At 39.7% G+C, this 22166-nt stretch overlaps 1 protein-coding gene across 1 annotated transcript; it reads right to left on the reverse strand.

Annotated features, from left to right (window-relative positions):
* Positions 1-5466: 5466 nt before the first annotated feature.
* On the reverse strand, positions 5467-17799 carry LOC135467702 (uncharacterized protein CXorf65-like). Its single transcript, XM_064745515.1, has 2 exons — positions 17290-17799; positions 5467-7308 (listed from the first exon to the last, which is right to left on the reverse strand). Exons 1-2 carry the CDS (start codon positions 17429-17431, stop codon positions 6980-6982), a joined length of 471 nt encoding a protein of 156 aa, XP_064601585.1. The 5' UTR covers positions 17432-17799; the 3' UTR covers positions 5467-6979.
* Between the last annotated feature and the right edge of the window lie 4367 nt (positions 17800-22166).

Genomic DNA, 22166 nt, shown 5'->3' on the forward strand with positions numbered 1-22166 from the left:
TGGGCGCTGTTCAGGGCGTCGTTTGACTGAGATCTCTCGTTTGGTTAGAGCTTTCACGTGTGACGTATCTTCTTGGACGATTACACCGAAGACGAATGTTACAAAGCACAAGCTGAAGAGCACCCATATCATTTGACTCAATGACCCATGCTGGTAGAGATAGCGCAGGCCTGTCATTTTCATGCGCTTCTTCCAAATTCGTAGTGTTTATTGCAACGCTTATATACCTGATGATACCGCGGCATAACTTTGAGGCCAATCTACAAATTCAGAATCAAGAGTAATGTGGTTTTAATTTTCTCTCCCCATGCTATGTGCGATATAACTATGACGAGATTTCCATTGACGGCGGTGAGATGTTAACTGGCCCGGGTATCAGTCCATCAGCGCAGCCTGGGGCCGCCTTGGTAACTTGGTTACGCCATGGGTGGGGGCATGATGACGTTTTTACGAGGTTTGTGCCGCACACTTGTCAACCAGAAAGCCATACATCAATGTCGAGTTTGAGTCTACCCTATCGTATTTCCCCTGGAGTTCTGAGACAAAAGTTCTCATTACCTAAGAGAACTTAGCACAGTTTTCTGTGTACCGATCCCACAACTGGCACTCTTAACATTGGTATCAGGTGATGATTGTGATGATAGGATAGATTTGAAGGAAATCTGATAACAGCAAACAAAAGTTGCCCTCCGCGCTGAGACACGTATCATTCCTGTTTGTCTTAATTCTTCCTTTTCCCTGTTACCACCATAACACTGTTGGTCTGTCGGGTGTTTGTCATTAAACAAATGAAGGTTATACTCTCATCTGGCCTTCGGTATAATTTCTTCGCCCAGTTAATTTGTAAGCGTGGAACTTATATGACATACACAGAATGATGACAATTTGTGACAATTTGTTTTGTATACCTGTATTAAAAAGCTTTAAAACTTTCTTAACTTTAAATGCCTACATCCAAATGTCCATTTTTTCTGAACTGACCATTTTCATTTTTTTCATTTGTGTATTCCTTGACTTCATTTATTTTATATAGTTCCACTAACAACAAGTGTAAGCGCCATACCGAGTCAGCTGGCATGGTTGCAGAGGATTGTGCACATTTCTGAAAATTCCTGACTGTTTTACTCCATTCTTTTTTGCGTTGTTTACTCAGTTCGGTAATTTATTTCTAAGACAATGAACTACTGTGAAAAACCGTCTGGCTCATGGGGAGGGGGCCAGTCTCGGTCAGGGGGATTTATTGTAACTAATCAAACGTTCTTGATGGATACTTTGACTTCTGTGTATTGCATAAATTATTAACAGGGGAAGGGCGTGATCCGCGCCTGACGTGTCTAGAAATTAGCCATTTCTAGGACGCCATCTTGGTCGTCTCGAGCCCCACCTCGCCATTGCCGTCACAACAAGACGACAAAGAAAATTGATCTGTATGCAGAGTGAATTGATTTAATGGCATTTGTCAGTTCAAGGTGTTACCGTTTGCAAATATTTGACGTTTTCTCTTGTATTTCTGATGGTGAGGTTAGGGAACCAGCTGGATTGGGGACCACCGTCTTTGGCAAATAATCGGCCAACTCTGCATGTTGACTTAACATACGGTAAACAAGGCGTTGATATGCACAACCGCTTTGTTCTTAAGGGCTACTTAATAGACAGTTACCCTATACCAGGTTTGTGAGATTTATTGCTTTTGTTGGCCCGTGGACCACACACGTGGGAGTTCTGAAGAACGACACGTGATTCCGAGCTTGAGCTACACAAATTGAAACAGAAATTCAATAACAGAGCACTGTACACGTAAGAGCAAAAGGCGTTACTTAGCGACTTCTAAGTCTAGCTCGCAGATTTTTTTCATTTAACTTTATATTGCTACAAAGCCAATTCTATGTCTGAAAATGCATTACAGTTTGAAGGAAATTTCCTCTTTTAACACTTTGATCAGTTTAGAAAACTACTATAACTAAAGTCACGAAAGTTCTGAATGGTCGTTTTGCAAGACGCTTTTGAGAAACGTTAGTCATGTTCATTTGCATTGTTGTCATATTTATGAAATGTCATGACAACACTGCTTTCTAGACAAGTGACATTTACTAAATTGTTATTTACTTCATTGCTTTTTTTTTATCCACTTATGTTGTTGTGAGCTGATAAAGGGGCCGTATTTCACCGGTTTTTGTGACCATTTGCCAGCTGTCACACTGCCGTTGCTGTTACTCTCCCGGGTGTAGTTCTGTATACAGATAGATTCATTTTGTCTAGAACTTTGCTTTTTAAAAGCATAATCGTTGTTATCACTGTACTGCACTGTTGTTTTATACGCGAAGAGGTTCTAATACTTTCGATAGACTTGTTAATCTGCTGTCTTAAAAATGTATCGCTGTGATATGACTGAAACAATGCAAATGTGGCTAAAATCGCACATTCTTAAAAAACACTTAAAAAATACTTTTTCAAAATGTAGGAAATTGAATTTCATTTGATTTTGTTGGAAAGTGGAGATTTGAGAATGGGGCGGACTTAATTACAGCCATCTTTGTTTAAAAGGTATCCATATTTCCCTGTATGTATAGATATTTTAATTAAGGTGTTAACCTACCAAATGATTACAAATTCCAAATGTATATTGGTTAGCTCTCAGAAGTTCAAATTTTTTTCAGAAACCGTTGTTTACACTGAATGAATGAATAAATGTTGTTTAACGCTATATTAAAGTGCTCAATAAAATCTACCCAGGGGAGGTTTGCAACCCATGGTGTGACCATGTAAACTGGTATGGTATATATAACCCTTCTGTGGCGACTGTATCCATGCAATTCAATACGTACTATTATGTATAAAATTATGAGTGGTATTATCACGCTGTAGAAGAATTAATGAGTTTTACGAAACGACCAAAATATCAGGTGATAGAAAATTGCAATAGAGTTATGAATCTGAATGGTTCAATTCCTGGAATCTCTTACGGTAATTAAAGTATAACTTAAGTCATTCATCGTGCATTCAACTGTGTGTCATCCGCCGCAGGTTTTATTTTCTCGTATTCGGCTATGTTTAACATCTTTGAGAGGCATTTACAAGTCGAGTTGCATAACATAACGAGATACAGGGATAACAACTTCTGTTTACTTGGCAGCGACGTTTCGATTTAGATACTAATACTGTTTTCAAGCATGATATGTATAAAATACTATGTTCAAAACGAATTAAGGCGTACATCTGCACCATCCAAGGATTCTTGAATGCTTCAGCAATCTACATTATACATATAAATTGTAGACCTCAGTCGTTTAATACTCCGTCATATAATAGTTGTAAGTAGGCCTATATGTATAGATTTGGGGATGTGACTATTAAAACAAAATGTAAGGTATATTTAAGGAAAAATGACATTGTGATTTTTTTTCTAGCAGAGACACAGCAAATATGGCCGAGGCATGTTCACATTTTACAATTTTTGACAAAACGTGATAAACCAGTGTATACCGTTTTTAGAAATATCGAATACGGTTTTATACTTCCGTTCAGCACGATTAGGATGTTGTATTCCAGTTTGGTGATTTTTTCAGTCTTTATGCCCTGATTTTGTTGGCAGCAAAACTCAAGTTAGGTTGTTTTGATTGCGGTTTTACGTCATCAGTTATAATTTTGTCTGTATATACATAATTGTGTATACATATACCAAACGACAAGCGGTTGAGAAGTTACTGGTGTGTGATGAGATGAACCTCTAATTCATTCATCAATTTATGTTGTAAAAGTTTAACACTCCAAAAACCATACACTTGACAAATTGCACACATGTCCCTCTTGCAGCGTTACAAAAATCAAAATATTTAGTTTCGAAAAGAAACTGTGCGAACAGGCCTCTTAAACATGAAGGGCAGATGATCTGTGCTGATTCCGGTTCCGTCAGCAAGCGGATATGAGGTCACGACCCTGTCTATCATGCGCGAACAACGTTTGACGCACGCGTACTTAACGTTCATCGCACGCCTTTTGGGAGGTCAGAGGTTATCCTGTTATCCACAACAGTGTTTGGCGAGGGGTTTAAGCTGCACTGCGTGCCAGCTACACCAATTATGGAAAATGACACCCATGTAATTGGGCGTATGAAAAGTCGCCGGGTGATCCCACCAGCCAATGTCATATCATGATTGAACACTTTTTTACCATCTTATACATTTTTCCGTTTCATAAATTTCTGCGAGGGTTGTATGGAAAAAAGGGCGCACGGAATAAATTAAATGTAACACGAATTCTGACTCGCACGTCTACAATGTCACCGAGGCGGGCATCTGATTAATAATATTGAAATAAAACTGGAATTCAGCCGTGAAAGAATGAATCTAAAATTAAACAGGTTTGGTAATAATTCTGCATGGTATGACGTTGTTAACCTCTAGCCCTGAACGACGGCGAGCTGTTGTTTGATTGGCTGTTTGTGGAATTGGGAAAGCAGAGCATGTGGTGTCATTTCCTCATTTTTATCTCTAATTAGCTCACTATGATGTTGACTTAATTTGTAAAGCTATTTGAGGATAAAGGCACATTGTCTGTTTCTCCTGTCCTATACAACCGTGGATACATGGGCTTTTACTAATTTGCCTGCGGTGATTCTCTATACTTTGTGAATGCAAAGTACAGGTACTTTGAAATTGAAGTAAGACACGAACCTCAAAAATGAAGACCATTTCGACAATATAGTTCACAACCACAAAAGTTAAGGCTAAACACAATCACCAAGAACTCCTTAAAGGATATGCGTCTATTTTAGCTCAGGAATTTTGTCGGATATTTATCAAGGTACAATGGTTTCCTCGGCCTTTTTCCGGTTTCCTCCGACCGTTTATCTGATTGATGTCGTACGCAGGAGTCTGATATGTTTTAATCAGCACTTCTTGTCGCCATATATTCGCTTAAACTGTCTGATATTTACACCGAAACCATATAGATTTGTTCCAGTTATATTATATTATTTTACAGAATTCATGCGTACTTAAAATCTCATCGAAGAAGGTATGTCTTTTTCCTTTTCATTTCCTTTGCTGAAATCTTGTTGATATTTCCCGTAATAGTTGTATGTCCGTCAGTTCGAAAAATGAAAAGTATTATTGAGTTTTATACATAATGTACTAAAACTTCCGGTTCCCTCCTCCAATACAACTACATGTACATGTACAATCCCCATCTTAGAAGTGAAATAATCTTTAGAATGCACGACGCCAAACAACAATCAAACAAATCTATATGTCTCATGCTGTTTATATCACTATAGCCTTTCATCAATGAGGCCCCGTGTTCGAATTCAGCTCTTGGTAGTCCTGCTCCCGTCTAAGACCTATGCTTGTAGAATGGGGCACTGATTTACTTTGCTCTATACACTCGTTAACCTGCTCAGCATCATATTAGTGAAATATTTGGCTTGAATAGAACGAATGGGAATAAATGAAGTCTAATAATATAATGTTAAAATATTCAACGAGGAAGTCGAGATTTTGTTATAAAGGCCAAATGAACACATTCGCCCACAGGCCTTTCCAAACTACAGCTCCATATAGTATAGGTTTATCTATTTACATATATACAAGTTCCAAAATGTACATGACCGTCACTCATCTACATCAAAGTAAGTGTAGCATTCTTCAGCCTTGGCGGACAACTTGAGGCGCGGTAGAAACAAACATTCAGTCTTCTGTTAATTCTGATACAGGCGAAACCTAATACTGGCCGCCACTTAGAGCATTTTTTATATAAAATTCAAAGTTAGCTCTATATTCTACACACATACAGACGGCGAGACAACTTTTTACCGTCTTAATTATACATGTGGATGTAGTTCAGTTTCGATATATATACTGAGAAACCTACACGAAAAAATATATAAGTAGAAGCGTATTAAAACTAAAATTAAAACATGTACATTTCAAACAGAAAACAGCAACATTTCATTGCCGTATAATTATGTATATGGTACATCTACAATATATCATTGTCACAATGAGAGATTGTGGAATATTATAAAGGGGTTTATTCTAAAAGATCAAACATAAAATGTTTCAAATAAAAACAGTAAAATACTTAATATTCAAGGAAGTATTTAATAGGTATAGACTCTTACGAAAAATTAATGCAAACGTAAACATAAAATTAATGAAAAACTGTTAAAGCTTGTTAAGACACCTAAAAACAATTGCAAGTAAAACGAACACGGACTATATAGACTTCGATGAAAATTCTCAATACTTATTTTGACAAGGATTCATGTGTTTCAGTCGTTTGACTAAATACATGTAATATTTTTCGGTTTGTTGTAGGTCCTCTTCGGAAACCACCATTTCGTTTATATATCAAGACATTTTCACAGTCTTTTTTCGAAAAAAAAATACAAGAACACACCTTGTCTAAATTTGATCAAGATAACGGTAATACTAGTATTTACTCAGCTGTACCCTGTACGATTTTTTACCGCACCCTGTGCGAGATAAGCTGATAAGACAGTGGTATACGGAACGGGGTATACATGACTGGACTGTACACATAAAGCTATATTATTCCTCGAACGGGAAAGAGGTACTCGTTTTACATGTATAAACAGCATAATATTTTAGCATACAGCTATACCCTATATCGAAAAGGATTTTTATTTTATGTTTGTGTCGTGCAAGAACCGCATGTAGAGGTATAACCATTTATAATTCCACATATGGGGGTAGATCTCCGAGCGCATGCATGCACCCCGCCATACACACATCTGCACACGAATTTGGTCGTGCTTTTATTTTTAACCGCTTGCTCGAAGTTGAAGGTTCTACTCATCTTGATAGCACAGTCCTTTCTAACTTTTGATTGGAGCGGTGTTTTACATCCCACTACTTCCACGGAATTCCGAATGGTACTGTCTGGGACACGGCCATCTTGACTCTTCCTGGTCGCTTCATATTGTTCGATATATATACATGTCTCTCTATACATCACTTTTTCATCGACGCCTTGCCGTTGTACTTGTTTTCACCACTCCTTTCCTCGATTTCAGGCCCATTCGACCAGCCGGACTGGGCGATTTGTTCGCCGATTTCCGCGTCTTTTTCTTGTCCACCTCTTGAACGTGGACTGTGTACTGTGGGAAGAGTTCCGCGAATTTCTCCAGAAGAGGCGTGTACGTGAAACGCTGTTCGGGTGGGGAGGGAGCCCGTGCGTCTGTGCTGTCCACTGCCACAGGCTCCTTCATCACCAGGATATACGTACCGTGCGATACCAAATGCTTTGTGGCATAATCGAATTTATGAGTGTCTAGTTCCTTTACCAGACCTGAAAAAAAGAAGAGAGAAAAATGATAATATAGTAAAGGACTTACAACATACAGTGAGTAAAACAAGAGCAGCGACGACAGAGTGATAGTCGGCAAATGGCCACACGCAACCGATGAAATACACCCTCGTCAATTTATCTCAGATAGGGTTTTATTCTAACTCTTCACATAAATCCTTAAACAATAGTAAATTGCACGCCCCAGAGCACCATAGCTTAAGCAGAATTAAAAGTCCCATTTAATATACTGAACAAAAAAGTGAAATATTAGGTTCGAACTGTGAGTGCCCGGAATGAGTCTTAATTGCTCGGTTACATCAGTTTTTAACCGTCTGTCACTCTGTACTTTACGTATGATGAATTTGAGAACAATGGACTCCTGGACAGCACACCCACTGGTTCGATATTGTCATTTTATTGGCAGCATTTATCTGTGGTTCTTTATGTGATATTGATCTCATCGCTTGTCGACCACCAGACATTCATCCGTCTCTATGTAAGTATCTATACTGTGTGACCGACATGTCCATGCATGTAGTCTGACCAGACCACAGCCTCGATATGTCTCTGCATCATCTGGTTGGACAACATTTTGTAACTGGGTGTTTGCTCCATGGAATGTTTTCCGTCATGCTAGCAGAGCGGTAACCTGTGGTTGTATACGTCATAGCTATTGCAGTGTATACGATGGTTGTGTACCATGCGTTATACTGCCATTCATGAAAACTATTGCAATAATTGCTTCACGTGCGTATTGCTTGAGCTATTGCCATCCATGTGATTGGAGACGGTGTCATGGTTTACAGTCATTCTTGCCGTGTTTGGTGGTTGTGATACATGGTTTACTGTTGTTTTCGGTAAGTTGGCTAGTGCCACCCGATACACGCAGTGTAACTGGTGATAGAATGTTTAAGTTACGTCATTAGACTTCCTGACACTCGAACGATTAATGGCGTATTCACAAAGCTACTGGTATGGTTTAATAATCACCGGCATATTTAGGATTAATTTAGACAAGAAGAATAAGAATCCAATCTAATTTTGTAATGAACAGGTTTCGATATTTTTCAAATATAAATATCCTGCAGAAGTTCACGTATTTTTCTAACTTAGCAAGTCGTTTGAGGTTTGTGAAGTCAGTTCCTTGCGTATGTAATTGCAGATTTTCATGGGAGGGAGCAAGTGTATGGCCTAAATCCAGTCTGTGTTCATCCCAAAACATTTTAATGAAAAACTCATAACACAGGTTAGTATGTCATTCAAACAAATTGAGCAAAACATGTAGGCCCCAAGGATGAATAGACGGACTATATACTGCATGCATGTGTATATTATGCAATATAGGTGTAACTGTGTATCGCTATCCTTTCCTAAAGCTTCGATTTAGCATTTATTTGTAAAAATGGGATTTTACGTACCCTAATGGTGTTTCCATTCTCGTAACAAAAAAGAAAAACAGTTGCGGACACCTGCATTACGTGATAGGTCTGACCATCAAGTTCCGCTATATGGGACAGTACAAAGATCTTACAGATCATACGTCCTCATCTTAAGCGTCCCGTCGGTAAGGCATAACCATTTTATGATCGCAAGCTTTAAAGATTTCGATTTGTATCAAATTAATGGATCAGTTAAAAAGAATCCGTTTAGGAGCAGTATGTGGGGCACCTGGCTGGAAAAAAACTTTCAGAGGAGGGGAAAAAAACATGATTCCTGCGCATAGCGGTATAGTGTATATTAGTGCAGTGAATTGTCTTGGATCGAAATTTTATCTCCCCTCGAAATTACGTTCTGACACTTTCCAACGGTACAATTTCACGCCAATCCACGCCAAGGTAATGGACGCCCGATAAGGCGGTTTTTCTAGATCGATTTTTTCTCTCAATATCGATACAAGTGTTACAAAGCCAGTCGTTGTTCGGGTCATCAGCAATGGGGAACGAAGACTGGACGGTATCAATTTCACGATATGAATGCAAATGATTGCCTTTGTGGCGGGCTAGAGCGACTAAGGGTATAGAGGGTCCAGGGTTGGAGACGGGAGCAGTTCAATATGGTCTTATATTGACAAGGACTGTAGCATCGACCTGGCCCTAGACCACAAGCTCCCCCCAGAACAATACATAATGACATTCACATAGCGATCGATCCCAGCAGCTACTCGGCAAATTGTCCGGATAAATGGATTACGCTAATCCCTATAACAACTAATTTCTAATATAGAGATTTGCCGGCTGTAGTATGTGAACGTGAGTGGAGCCGTAACACGGCTGGACCCCACAGGCTGGAAGACCATGGTCCCTAGAGAACCGTCCCCAGTCATCGACCGACGACCTCACACCCAGAACCGTCATCGGATCGAGCTCGGGATTTCTTGTAAAATTGGGTTTAAGGCGATGTTTGAATGGAAAGACCTTTTGGACGGGGCAATTAAATTCGTATCAATCCCTGACTGCCAGATGAGCATCGATTTGAGGCATTTTTGTCCTGCGGTCCTTAACAATACCGCAGTCTGCGATGACGGAACCGTCCGCAGTAGTTGACGGAACATGCAACTCAGCAGGCCCAACTTTGTCAATCACAGCTTTCGATTATGCCTTGTAGTCCTGTAGTTAGCAATTCCAAAAGTTAATGGCAGCCCGCAAACTTTGGGGAAACTTACTTGGCATGATTTTAATCCAAGTCCATGTCAAATTAGCGTGTGGGAGTGGAACATGGGGCTTTTATATTTTGGTGCCGATGAGTGACGTGGAACTGGGTTTATAGCCTACATCAGTAGGCCTATGTCTAAGCCCACAGTCTCGCATTCTTCTTGTCAATTATACTACATGCGAACGCCAATATTCATTAATTTTACAGCTAACCACGATGGTAAAACATGCATTAAATGCAGTAATTCTGTCTGGCGTTTCTTCTGTTGTCTTACAAAACAGGAATTAACGTGCCCACCCCACCCCCGGCTATTAACCCCTACTAAGACGATGGCACTATTTCGGCGCTTTTAGGAGTGATAAATACCCCCCCCCCCCAAAAAAAAGAAAAAAAAAAACACCACTAAATCCAAGTTGAAAAAAAAAGAGTGCCAGCTAATGTTCGTACCATTAAAGGCCTGTTCTATATCCATTAGGCGACGACCAGAGAGCGGATTAGGGAAGCCCAGTTTCTTATGTAAGAATTAAAGTGTTAAACATGGGTATAGGATAGTCTGTCAGCTCTACTTCCAGACGCGTTATACAGTCGGGGTCTGCTTTCACACTTTTTCCAGGTTAATTTTTAAATAATCGGCCATTTGATTAAATTACGTCTAAGTGCAACCTTTCTTTGTCTAGGGTTTTTCAGGACGATACATTTTTTTTTACCTGCACGTAGAGTGCAGAGGGAGGTCGCCTCAGCTTAGGGGCGGACGATCTAAATCCCATTAAAAGTAATCGAAAGGCTCTTTCCATGCGGCCAGGGTTAATGGATCTGACATTTTACCGACATTCAATATGACTTAAAAGAATCAGATTTCAGAAGTAATCAAATCTATATAGGTAGAGGACATAGTGTAATTGGGGGCATTGTGTAAGGTTGTGGGTTTGCCCAGGCCCGCTGGGCTGTGTCGGGGCAGTTGTCAACTCAGTTACGTCACACCCATCTATCTCCTTCTGCCACCCTCTGATGACATCTCGTTATTCATAGCTTAACAAGGCCACCTCACGAAAAGTGCGTATCTTCATTTTGCCTGCGCCGTGTTCTGCTTAGCTGGGTTTACTTGATATCGTGTGACAAAACACAACTGCAGAATACTATGCAGTAACCGTGTGTTAATTATAATGGAGACATTCATTATAAAAGGTCATATGTCTCTCAGAAACATGAATAACGGTTTTGCAATGCATGCAGGCAGGAGCTTTTCTGAATTCCTCTGTTTTGGAGGAATTCCTCGACTTTTTTTGCTAAAAGAAACATTTTATCAAATACTTCTAAATTAAGTTAGAAAGTGTTAAAAATAACAATATTGTGACAGGGATATTTTCCTTTTTTTCATCCCTTTGTGTCCCATCACTGATGCAGAAATTCATGTGTTTTTCAGTAACTGTTAAGAATTTTAAACACTACCATATGTGAAGAGGAAAGGCAGTTTTCCACCCCTGTATACTTTCCTGATGTGTCCAGCTTCAGTTTACAAACGCGTATGCAGCAAAAAATACAAATCGACACAAAAGCGCCAGCTAATTTCCGTACCATCAAAAAGTAGATTCTGGATAATAATTAGCTAATTGCCTATATATATATATATATATATATATATATATATATATATATTATATATATATATATATATATATATATATTATTTGCACATCTCACGATAATGACTACTTGTCATGTACTCACACCTTTCATTTGGTCCAGACACTAAAGCGTAGCAGAAATAGATACGTAGCCAAATATTTGTAACAATATTTTCTAATTCTTACATATACTCAACAAAATTAAAAACTTGATTGTTAAATCTCACGGTGGAGATAGACTGGTTATGGAAATAAATCGCGAGGCGCTATTGTCCGCGTAGCTCTACAGGAAAAACTCATAAAATCCCTTTGACACCCATCTCATGGCTGTTTATACACACAGCGTGGTCAACATAACCAACACACGCTTTCAACACTATAGGTCACACTGCAGCTCTGACGCGCAGCTACTTACATAACGCCAGTGTTGGTGTCACTGACTGGCTGTCACGTTCCCTGGACTTACGCTCGACTCACCACATTTGGGATGAGCCATAGCTCGGAAGACATCATATGGATCAACTCCAGGCCTTGCAGCTTCTGGGCAAACAATAGTTGACCAATGGCGACAACTTCCTGTAAGAGTGTTCAGAGAGGTTCTCAAGTCTGTCGACGGAGTCGTTGTGTTGCTGTCATGGGCGCTCTTCGAGATCACACTCGTTATTCACTTCCTCTGTTTCAGCAGTTGTGTCTTTGTGAAGTTCATCTCTTCCCTATAAATTGATGCCGTAATCCGCTTATCGTCTTCTTTTCTTACCAGGTGACAGCAGCATGGTAAACATCTATTTTCATAGTTATGGAAATATGATATTTCCATCGAGAGATTCTTCTTTAAAGTGTCAATTTCTTGTTATATCACGCAATGCGCAATTTTTACACTACAAAAAGTCTGGACGCACCACTGTTTTAGGATATTTTTGTACCCCCATAATAACATTTACCCCATACATTCACATATAGTACATATCGCTAGACCTTGCCGCTTACTTTTCTCCAAAACATTATCCTTTAATAATTGCACACATTTAAAAAATTGACATATATAAGGTGCAGATGGAAGATAATTATACTTCAGAACTGATGTACGTGAATGTACGCTTCCACTGATAAATAATGAGACACACTATTTTCCAATCCCCTTACAGTCCCCTTCCATTGATACGCAAATACTTCCACCCTTCCAACAATTATACAAATGTATGCAATATTTCAGTGCCGTGCGAATACACGCACGTTTCCAGTGCTGTTTGAATACATGCACGTTTTCAGCAAAGTGTGCATACGTGCAGGCTTTCATCACTGTGCGAATACATGTACGCTTTCAATTCTATGTGAATACATGCACGCCTCTTACTGTGCGAATATATGCACGTTTTAAATGATGTGTGAATATATTCATCCTTCCAACGGTATGCAAATGCATGCAAGCTTCCAGCACGGTGCTAATACACACAGGCTTCCTTTGCTATGTGAATAAATGCAGGATTCCTATGATATGTGCATACATGCAGGTTTCTGATACTGTGTGAGTACATGCAGGTTTCTGATACTGTGTGAGTACATACAGACATCCAATGCTGTGCGAATATATGCACGCTTTCCATGCCGTGTGGATACAGGCTCGCTTTCACAGCAATGTAAATGCACGCTATCGGCATACAATTATGTTGTTGTATAGGCCTAGATGTGTTCTCGCCCTATAGCTAACAAGAAGGTCCGAAATATTAGGGTCAAATGTAGCTTAACTCGGTATTTTCTGTCTGTGATCAAGTTAAGCTTTTGCTCTTTTCATCTTGCAAATATGCTTCCATAATGTGATGAAATGCCCGGGTTGTATTTGCGATTTATAGCTTGTTCACAAGTATTCCTTTGATCTTCAATCTATGTAATGGCAAACGTGTTTCCAATCACTGTTTTACCTGTACTAAACATACGCCTCTTGTGTCTGTACATGTTGGTGCAGGTATACGAGAGATCGTCACGTTCCCAGGCAATGCGTCAATGTCGATGATAATTTCTATGCTATGTTGGAAATTAATTGGTATGGAGCCGTGAATTTATAATCTTGACCTTGAGAGCTCGGAAAACATTTGTAGCTTCGATTGCACTATTTGTAATAAGGTATACTGGCGACAGAGCACGCGAAAGTATACTGTTAAATTATATCAGTTAGGTATAAAATATCCATGCAATTCTGCCTGCGCATGCAAACAAATTAAAATGAAATTATCATTTAGACTAAAAGCTAATTAGCAAATAACTGGAACTCATGTCCCTGTAAAAAAGCCTACCTGTGTGTGTATAGGGAAAAGTCATTCAACGCCAAGGATGTGCCTAGTGCATGGAAATTTGATCGAATTTAATATGCATAGTTTTTTTTTTGCACGTCAGTACATTTTGAAAAACAAAAGAAAAAAAATTGATATATCTTGGGATTAATAGAATAATGGAAAATAAACCTTACAGTTCACAGCTAAGGCCAACTATACATGAGTATATGTACCGGAATAGCCGAAGCAAAAGATAAGTGACCCCGAGAGATACCGCGCGGGAAGCTCGGCCAACCAGACAGCTGCGCAAACAGACATACGGACACTCGCGTCGCGGAGTGTGACAAAACGTCAGCAAAACCACAGAACTTGTGTATACACATGTTGTTGGGGGTGATTATCATTTACAATGATCTAGAAATATATAGACAATAGAAGAATGCACTGAAGGAAGCAAGAAGTTCTGAAATTATACACATATAGCGAGTGGGCAACACCAGTAAGTTGTTTGTTTAGATGGAAAGCTTTCTTTATTTAAGCAATGTCAATCGCTCTAGATGACTTGAAAGAAATGTGCCGCTTGGCATCCTGGGTGCCCACGCCGCCATATTTGACAAATGATGTGTGCTTTAGCGTAAAAATCTTGCCTGACAAAGAGGAATTTTTCAAAATCAAGTTTCGGGTCAAATGTGTTCTGGCGGCCAGATATCCTGGTTCAGTTGAACAGAACAGATTCTTTTATACTTGGTTACAACGACAGAAATTCATCAACATAAAATCCCCGCTTGATGAGCCCAGTTTCGTTGAACAGGGAATCCGTAGAAATAAAATTACTCAATTAGAATTTGCCAGAATATTCTTAAATCATATATATTAAACCGAAAAAAATTACCATGATCGCTGCTCACACCACTTTTTATGGTTGGACGAATTAAACTGGAAATTCTTCTGTTTCCAGATCGCGAAGTATATCATAAATGTGTCAAAAGCTGATGAAACATCGGTGGCCTATGGTTGCCTTGTTATAATATTCAATAATCTCCAATAATACACATAAGTGTTCAGCATGCATGATTACAGAAGTCTAGCCGGTTATGCAATCATAGTTATATAATCTGATAATTGCAAAACGACGACTGTCCCATATGGTGGACCGAAAACACAGCTGGATTTGCAAGTCTTCCATGAGAACACATTACTTAGGCTCTGCCACTCCACGCTCCGCATGTTGCAAATTGCCCAAAAAACTAATAACTCCTTTGTATCAACTTAGAAGAGGAATTGTTTAATGGATAACATTGTAACTTTGGTATCTTTTCAACAATCTGTAACGGCTAATGTTTAACAGATGCCATAGAGTTACAAAATTATGTTTCAAGCATGGCATAGTTTGTAAAATGCAACACATGCGGTTTTGTTCAAGAGGACGCACAATATATGTTAACGTTTACATTCTCACTGAAGACCTTGTCCGAAGCGATGGAGAATACAACTTAAAAAAAAAACAGAGAAAGCCATTGTCTTTGGCCTGCTACGTACACCATGTTTTCCCTCATACAATCCTTTATAGAATAGAGTCGCGATGCGTGCCCAGCTCCGCATTCTCTGTATTTCATTGTGACTCCCCAGTGGGCTTACCAGCACCCGCCACAATGGCCCTTTCCCACTGGCAACATGGGTTTCAACTCTACCTTATTGATTAGGACACTAGGGTATTCACGGATATAGCCTCGGCATCCTGTTATTAGCAAATATGGCGTAATTTCATAAAGACTGAAAAGCTGACTTTCCCTCTCATTGCCGCCATTTGATTGGGCGATTTCCCACAAAAGCCGTAGCTGGGGGGAAGTCCTTTGGGTTCTAAAGCGGTTCAAGTGTCACGCAGGGGATGCTCCTGATAGCTAACAGCACGAAGGGTGACATGTCACGGAGGCCTGTGACATCTATAGAATTAGCCTGTCGTCCATTGGGTATGAGACAGGAAGAATCTGACATGTCAGGAAAGTATATGTTGCCATAAAGAATCGTATGTGATACCGGAAGTTCTTAAGTCGATAGTGGAGAAATCTGCAGCTGGTAGCTGTGTATACATATTACTATTTATATTTATTTTCATAGTCGTGGTCAAGAATTGTTCCCTTAGACGAGATCGGTCAGGTTTACCATGTACAGGCAAATATAATAATCTTTGGCAAGTGACATCCCTTTGGAAATGATTTATGCTCTCAGGCATGCTCTTATCCAACTTTAGATACAAAATGGGACAAGAGGTCTTACCCCCATTCTCTCCAACAACACCCCCCCCCCCCCACACACACACACACACAACCAGGATCTTTCACCAATAAACCTCTCTTATATGCATAAGTTTAAGTACCCTTGGCAACTCAGTGACTCTGGGCATCCAGTCCTGTTTATTTGTGAACCATGTAACTGTTTACCTAGAACACAAGCCATTCCAGGAATACGTGTTTGCTTGGTTCCACCTGTTTTGTGCAGTCCATGGACAAAGAACTGATGGATTATTGACAATTCTGACTTATGATACCTTACCTATACTGAATCATACAGTTCTTTCGTCAATACATATATACCCGTCTACTTGGCTATTGAACTTTAAGTCTTATATAGTATTTTAAACCCCAAGCACATACATGTATACATACATACATTCATCCATTCATTCAATCATTCATTCATTCATTCATTAGTTTATTAATTTTACGTAGTTTTATGATTTCTGAAAGGGTATCAAGTACGTGTATAGCGGTTGTCCAAAAGGGGCGAATTGTTAAAAGTCACTGTGTTGATATTCCTTTGTAAGGCTAACACTGCTATTTGCTTTATTGATTTTCTTTGGGATTTGCCAATAATCAGGTGTTGAAATATTTAGAGCAAGCAACTCGAAGCCTGTTATAAAATATCTCGGGTCTTTAACCTTAATGCCACTACAGTTTGTTCTCTACCGGCACACCGGCAATACTTCGTGCGTGTCCAGACCTTTCAATGCCAAGCCGGGTCGCCGGAGCATAGCACTTGTTCCGTCAGCCCCGGAAGTGTAACCAAGGACGCCATAGCGTAACTACCGGCGCGTGCAGGCCAAAACAAGAGGACAGCACATGCCAACAGAGAGGTTCGATTCAACCTTATTATTATACAGAAACGCAATAAAACATAGAAAATGCTGACTGACATCTGGTTTTATCGTCATGGTGTCGTTATATCTAATCTCTATACGACTTGCCTTTATACTATATACCTGGACTAGACGGGGCTCCAGATAAGGTACATAGCCGATTGTTTACACTGATTAAAATGCCAGCATAACGCTATATCCACTGATATCAACATGAATAACCATACACACTGTTGACAGGGCCTCCTCTGCATAATGTAACCGGATGCGCCGGTATTTTACCCGCAGATAAACTTACCTGTTTCGTCCGATAGGTCCAGAAGAATGTTACTGTTAGCGTACCCAGCCCGACGCTTGATACTCTTGAGTAAGTTCACCACTGCACAAGTTGGGTTGCACAGAAGTGACTCGTTGTTGCCATACTTGACTACGATAAACATGATGGGTTACTGGTTCCGATCTAACCCCATGGCCGTGTGTAGTAATCCTCTCTACCCCCAAGGACTGGCACCTGTAAGGTGTGTGGCGAACACCTGTTAACCTGTATACCTTCTCTCCCGCCGGCTGGCAGTCAGGGGAGGTAAATACAAGGCAACCCTTCACACCCTAGCCGGCTCTTAAGTTTTATCCAGTGTTATCTTGAGGTGTAGTTTGTCACTTTAGCTAATAGGTTTTTTTTCTCTCTCTCTCTTTCTCGTGAACAAATACCGACCCCCGGGAAGAAATCCGTTCACAGTTTAAAACAGCATCAGTAAATAGGGTGGGTAAGCTGCTAACCTACTTGGAGAGTTCAGCACGGTGACCGTGTCGGCCATGTCCTGTACGCCGTCGGTATCCGTCCGCTAATACGAACGATCTGATTGGCTGTATGCGTAAACATGATCATACACGTTTTGCGTGTGGCTGATTTATTTAACAGCATTCACAGAGAGGCACAATGGCCGAACGTGCCTGCTCATACATGTTGACGGTTTTCTATCACACAGGATCGGTTTATTGAGCTCTTAAGTGAAAGGAAGTGACTGGGGTTTCTAACCAGTGACCATTCTCTATTCCATCGGCTTCTTAGCCGTCCCGAGGTCTCCATCAACGCAGTGCCACTCCGCGAAATCGTCCCCACCGACATCGCTATCAGGACCTTCTTTTCAGCCGGTCACGTTGGATGAATTTTATCCGATGTGACACAATGACATTAAGTGAACTTTAATGTAACCGTAATCATAATGGCCATTTAAAGTCTCCTCTCAAGCTCGCACTTCGTAAGAGTTTTTTCTCCCATTTCTGCCTCCTTTTAATTGAGCCCGGGAACTTTTGACGGATGCCATTCACTGATGATGGTCACGTGACATTATTAGCATATAAGTTCACAACAGTCTTGCGTGCGCTTGAAAAGTTATTTGAACTTAAGGTACACTGTTCTTGCAGATTAGATCAGTGATGTGCGATCCAACCTTTAGGCATGTATTATACTTGCCTGGGTATTCCGGTGTGCGAGAAGTGTACACAGTACTGCGTTTACACTGAAAAAAAACATAGCTGTACCATACTGTGAAGTGTTGAAGTATTTTAAAAGTATTGTATAACAATAGCACTTTTCTAAAGGCAGAAGTCTTGCAATCAAGTGATTTTTTCTTCAATTACAAAATGGCTAACCAAAGATTTTTTTAATGTAATAATTATTTATTAATTACACTACATGCATGTATACGGTATGGGATTTGTTTTCAGGTTTGTTTAACTCAACATTGTTTATTTTGCAAAACTTAACTTGAGCCATTCCAAGTTGATGAGAACTTTTCATAGCTTTGTTTTAACTCCCCTACACGCAGAACTATAAGGTGAAGACCATTTGTACAAGGATATCGGATTAGATCCATGTTCATAAGGGTTTATAACATAATGTAATAGTGATGTTGGTCCCGAAAAGTTGGTCAACGAAAACATATTGCAACAGATGCCTTACAAAACATGGCGCTAAATTCCGCAAAGAATGAAAGCTGGCACAGTGTCATACTGTGTATGGAATGCCACGTTTCTGTCTCGAGAGTATAAGCCAACCAATCCAACATAACATTATGTCCACGATTTGTGTATCATTACGTATGTACACAAAAAATCTTATCGACCCAAGAAAACTGAAATTGATGAAGTTAACGTCAAGTTGAAGGAGAGTGGATGACACGTCTGTATAGAGCTCACCCATGTTTTTTAGCAGATGATGTACAATGACCTAGGAGTATGCAGCATTTTGAGGGTTCATCTCTACATGAACCTGTCTAGGATTCCAACCGCAAATCTCTCTCGAATCACGATCTGTCGTCCGATGATGAAATAATGACTTTATGTTAGAGGTTCCCTCTCTATCCCTGCTATAGTTTAGGACTTATTTTAAACCGTTTTCTTGTCTTTTCCCTGACACCAGAGTTTATTGTGATGGATAGTCATATATTGGGCAAGTGTGAATTTATATAAAACCGTCCACAGTTTTTACCTCGCGATGTAATGTATTACCTGTTTACAGCCGACGTAAAATAAATAAAATAAAGAACAAAAACACTTCCCCGTGATGATTTTATTGCAGTTACAGGCGATACCGATCTGGATGAAGAGAGAAAATAATTTTCTTTAGGATATTGTGTACTGTCACTGTATAATGCCTAAGTTTTCTTGAAATAAAAGTCTCAACCTTTGGCTGTTTCTCGCCTGTTTTGTTTATGTTTTTTTTTTGTTAAATAGAGACGAAAAGGTCACCAATTAATTTAAGAGACAGTTTTCCGCTTTCACAATATATATGACCTAGTGGAGGTATATTTTTCCCCTGCGGAGGCTTACGTTTCCTGCAAACTCATCAAATTAAATTTTCAGCGTAACAATTTATTTTAGCTTGGATCGCTGTTGCGAAATATCCAACCTACACTGTAGGTTTTTGGACGTGGAATAGACAAATTTTGCACACATAGACAGGAAGCATCGCAAACCAGAACATCGGTGTCTACAGAAGGGTTGCATCAAATCAAGATATGTTTTGAACAAGAATACTGTTTACCGTTTTTGTGTTATGACTGGTAGTAGAGGTAAAATAATGCGAGCAAAAACAATGCCATAATATATGAGCTTGTGTTATAACCGGTTATAAAGTCACAATAATGCGAGAAAAAGTTAGGATATGGATATATATATGGTATAATGTATGAGTTTGTTATGATTTGCATGTCAACATAATGTATAGGGGCTCTACTATGACCGGATGTCCAATCACAGTAATGCGAGCATAAAGCTGCCGCTTATGTTGTTATCAGAATGTCAACATAATGTATGTGAGTTGTCTTATGATCTGCATGTCAACATAATGTATAGGAGCTTGTGTTATGATAGGTTGTAGAGTCACTGTAATGCGAGGATAATGCTGGAGCTCGTGTTATTATGGGAATGTCAACAGAATGTATATGAACTTGTGTCGCTTGATCGGCATGTCAACATAACGGCGTATCTAGGAGCTTGTGTCATGTTCGGTTGTAGAGTCGCAGTAATGCGAGCATAATGTTGGCGCTTGTGTTATGATCGGCATATCGACATGGTGTATATAGGAGCTTGTTATGACCGGTTACATAGTCTCTGTAATGGGGGTGTAATGTTGAACCTTGTGCTAAGAACAGTTGTTCAGTCACACTAGTGGGAGCAAATTGTTGGAGCTTGTGTTACCATCGCTCATGCTGGCTTCCTCTCCGGCCGTACGTCGGTAGGTCTGCCAGCAGCCTGCGGATGGTGGTGTGTTTCCTTCGGGCTCTGCCCGGTTTCCTCCCACCATAATGCTGCCGCCACCGTCGTATAAGTGAAATATTCTTGAGTATGGCGTAAAACATCAATCAAAAATGTGTTACCATCGGCACATCGACATAATGTATAGGAGTGGTTGTGGAGTCACAAGAATGCCAGCAAATAAAGAGGGGCTGGCTGGATATACGTGTATGTGTATGGCATAATGTAGGAGGTAAATCGTAAAGCCTCTGTTCTGACGGGATGCCATGAGGACTGTGTCAATCCCAGGACTAGCTGATAAGGCGGCATCAGAGACAAAGCGCCCGCCGGACCGATGAAACCCGAGTACGTACCAGAGGTAGATGTCTATCAGACTTGTTGAGCACGGATCGTGCAGTGCCACTTAACCTATGACCCCGCTATTGACATTCTAGCTTCAGTTTTAATAAGTTGGGGGCCTAATCAAAAAAAAAAAAAAGAAAAAAAAAATATCAGATCCTTTCCAGAAATCTCGGTATATGGCTTTGTTGTTAGGCAAGAAAAAATATCACAACTGATATTGTTAAAATCAATCGTGTGAAAACACAGGCATTGCTTGTTGCTTGGTCACTAAAGCAAACTAATACGTTGAAATATTCATTTGAATTGAAAGTTATTTATTTATTATTTGATTGGTGTTTTACGCCGTACTCGCCGTACTCAAGAATATTTCACTTAAACTGAAGCTATGGTGGGTGGGAAACCTACGACCATGCGCAGGTTGCTGGCAGACCTTCTCACCTACGGCCGGAGAGGAATCCAGCATGAGCTGGACTTGAACTCACAGCGACCGCATTGGTGTGAGACTCCTGGGTCATTACGCTGCGCTAGCGCGCTAACCAACTGAGCCACGGAGGCCCCTTGAATTGAAAGATGGAATTATGGGACAATGTACTGGTAGACTGTGATTTGAAATCATCTCCGATCGTTTCACATGCAGAGCTTTTTGTTTATTTATTTATTTATTTATTTATTTATATATATATATATATATATATATATATATATATATATATATATATATATATATATATATATATATATATATATATATATATATATATATATTTATTTATTTATTTACGCAACACTTAATAAGTTTTTACGTACACGATGTGGATCAGTTTTGGGTTTTTAGGTTCCTAGCGAAAACCGCCGACCTTTGGCAAGTGACATTAAGATTAAGATTATGTTAATGACTACAAATCAGAAGGATAAGTTGAACGTGTCACAAATTTGGTACAACACAAGAATATAATGTACATAAGGCCTAAAACTGATCGACATCGTGTAAGTGAAAACTTATTAAGTGTTGAGTAAATAAGTAAAGAAACAAATAAAAAGCTCTGCATATGAAACGATCGGAGATTTTACAGG

Source organism: Liolophura sinensis, chromosome 6, assembly GCF_032854445.1.
Source record: "Liolophura sinensis isolate JHLJ2023 chromosome 6, CUHK_Ljap_v2, whole genome shotgun sequence".
In the NCBI taxonomy this organism is placed as follows: Eukaryota; Metazoa; Mollusca; class Polyplacophora; order Chitonida; family Chitonidae; genus Liolophura; species Liolophura sinensis.

What these genes read in the sequence shown, in the direction of transcription:
- LOC135467702 (XM_064745515.1), bottom strand. Translation starts at nt 17,431, where the DNA reads ATGTTTATCGTAGTCAAGTATGGCAACAACGAGTCACTTCTGTGCAAC. An exon ending in GGACCTATCGGACGAAACAG is followed by an intron (nt 7,309 to 17,289) that starts GTAAGTTTATCT and finishes TCTTTTTTTCAG; the next exon opens with GTCTGGTAAAGGAACTAGAC.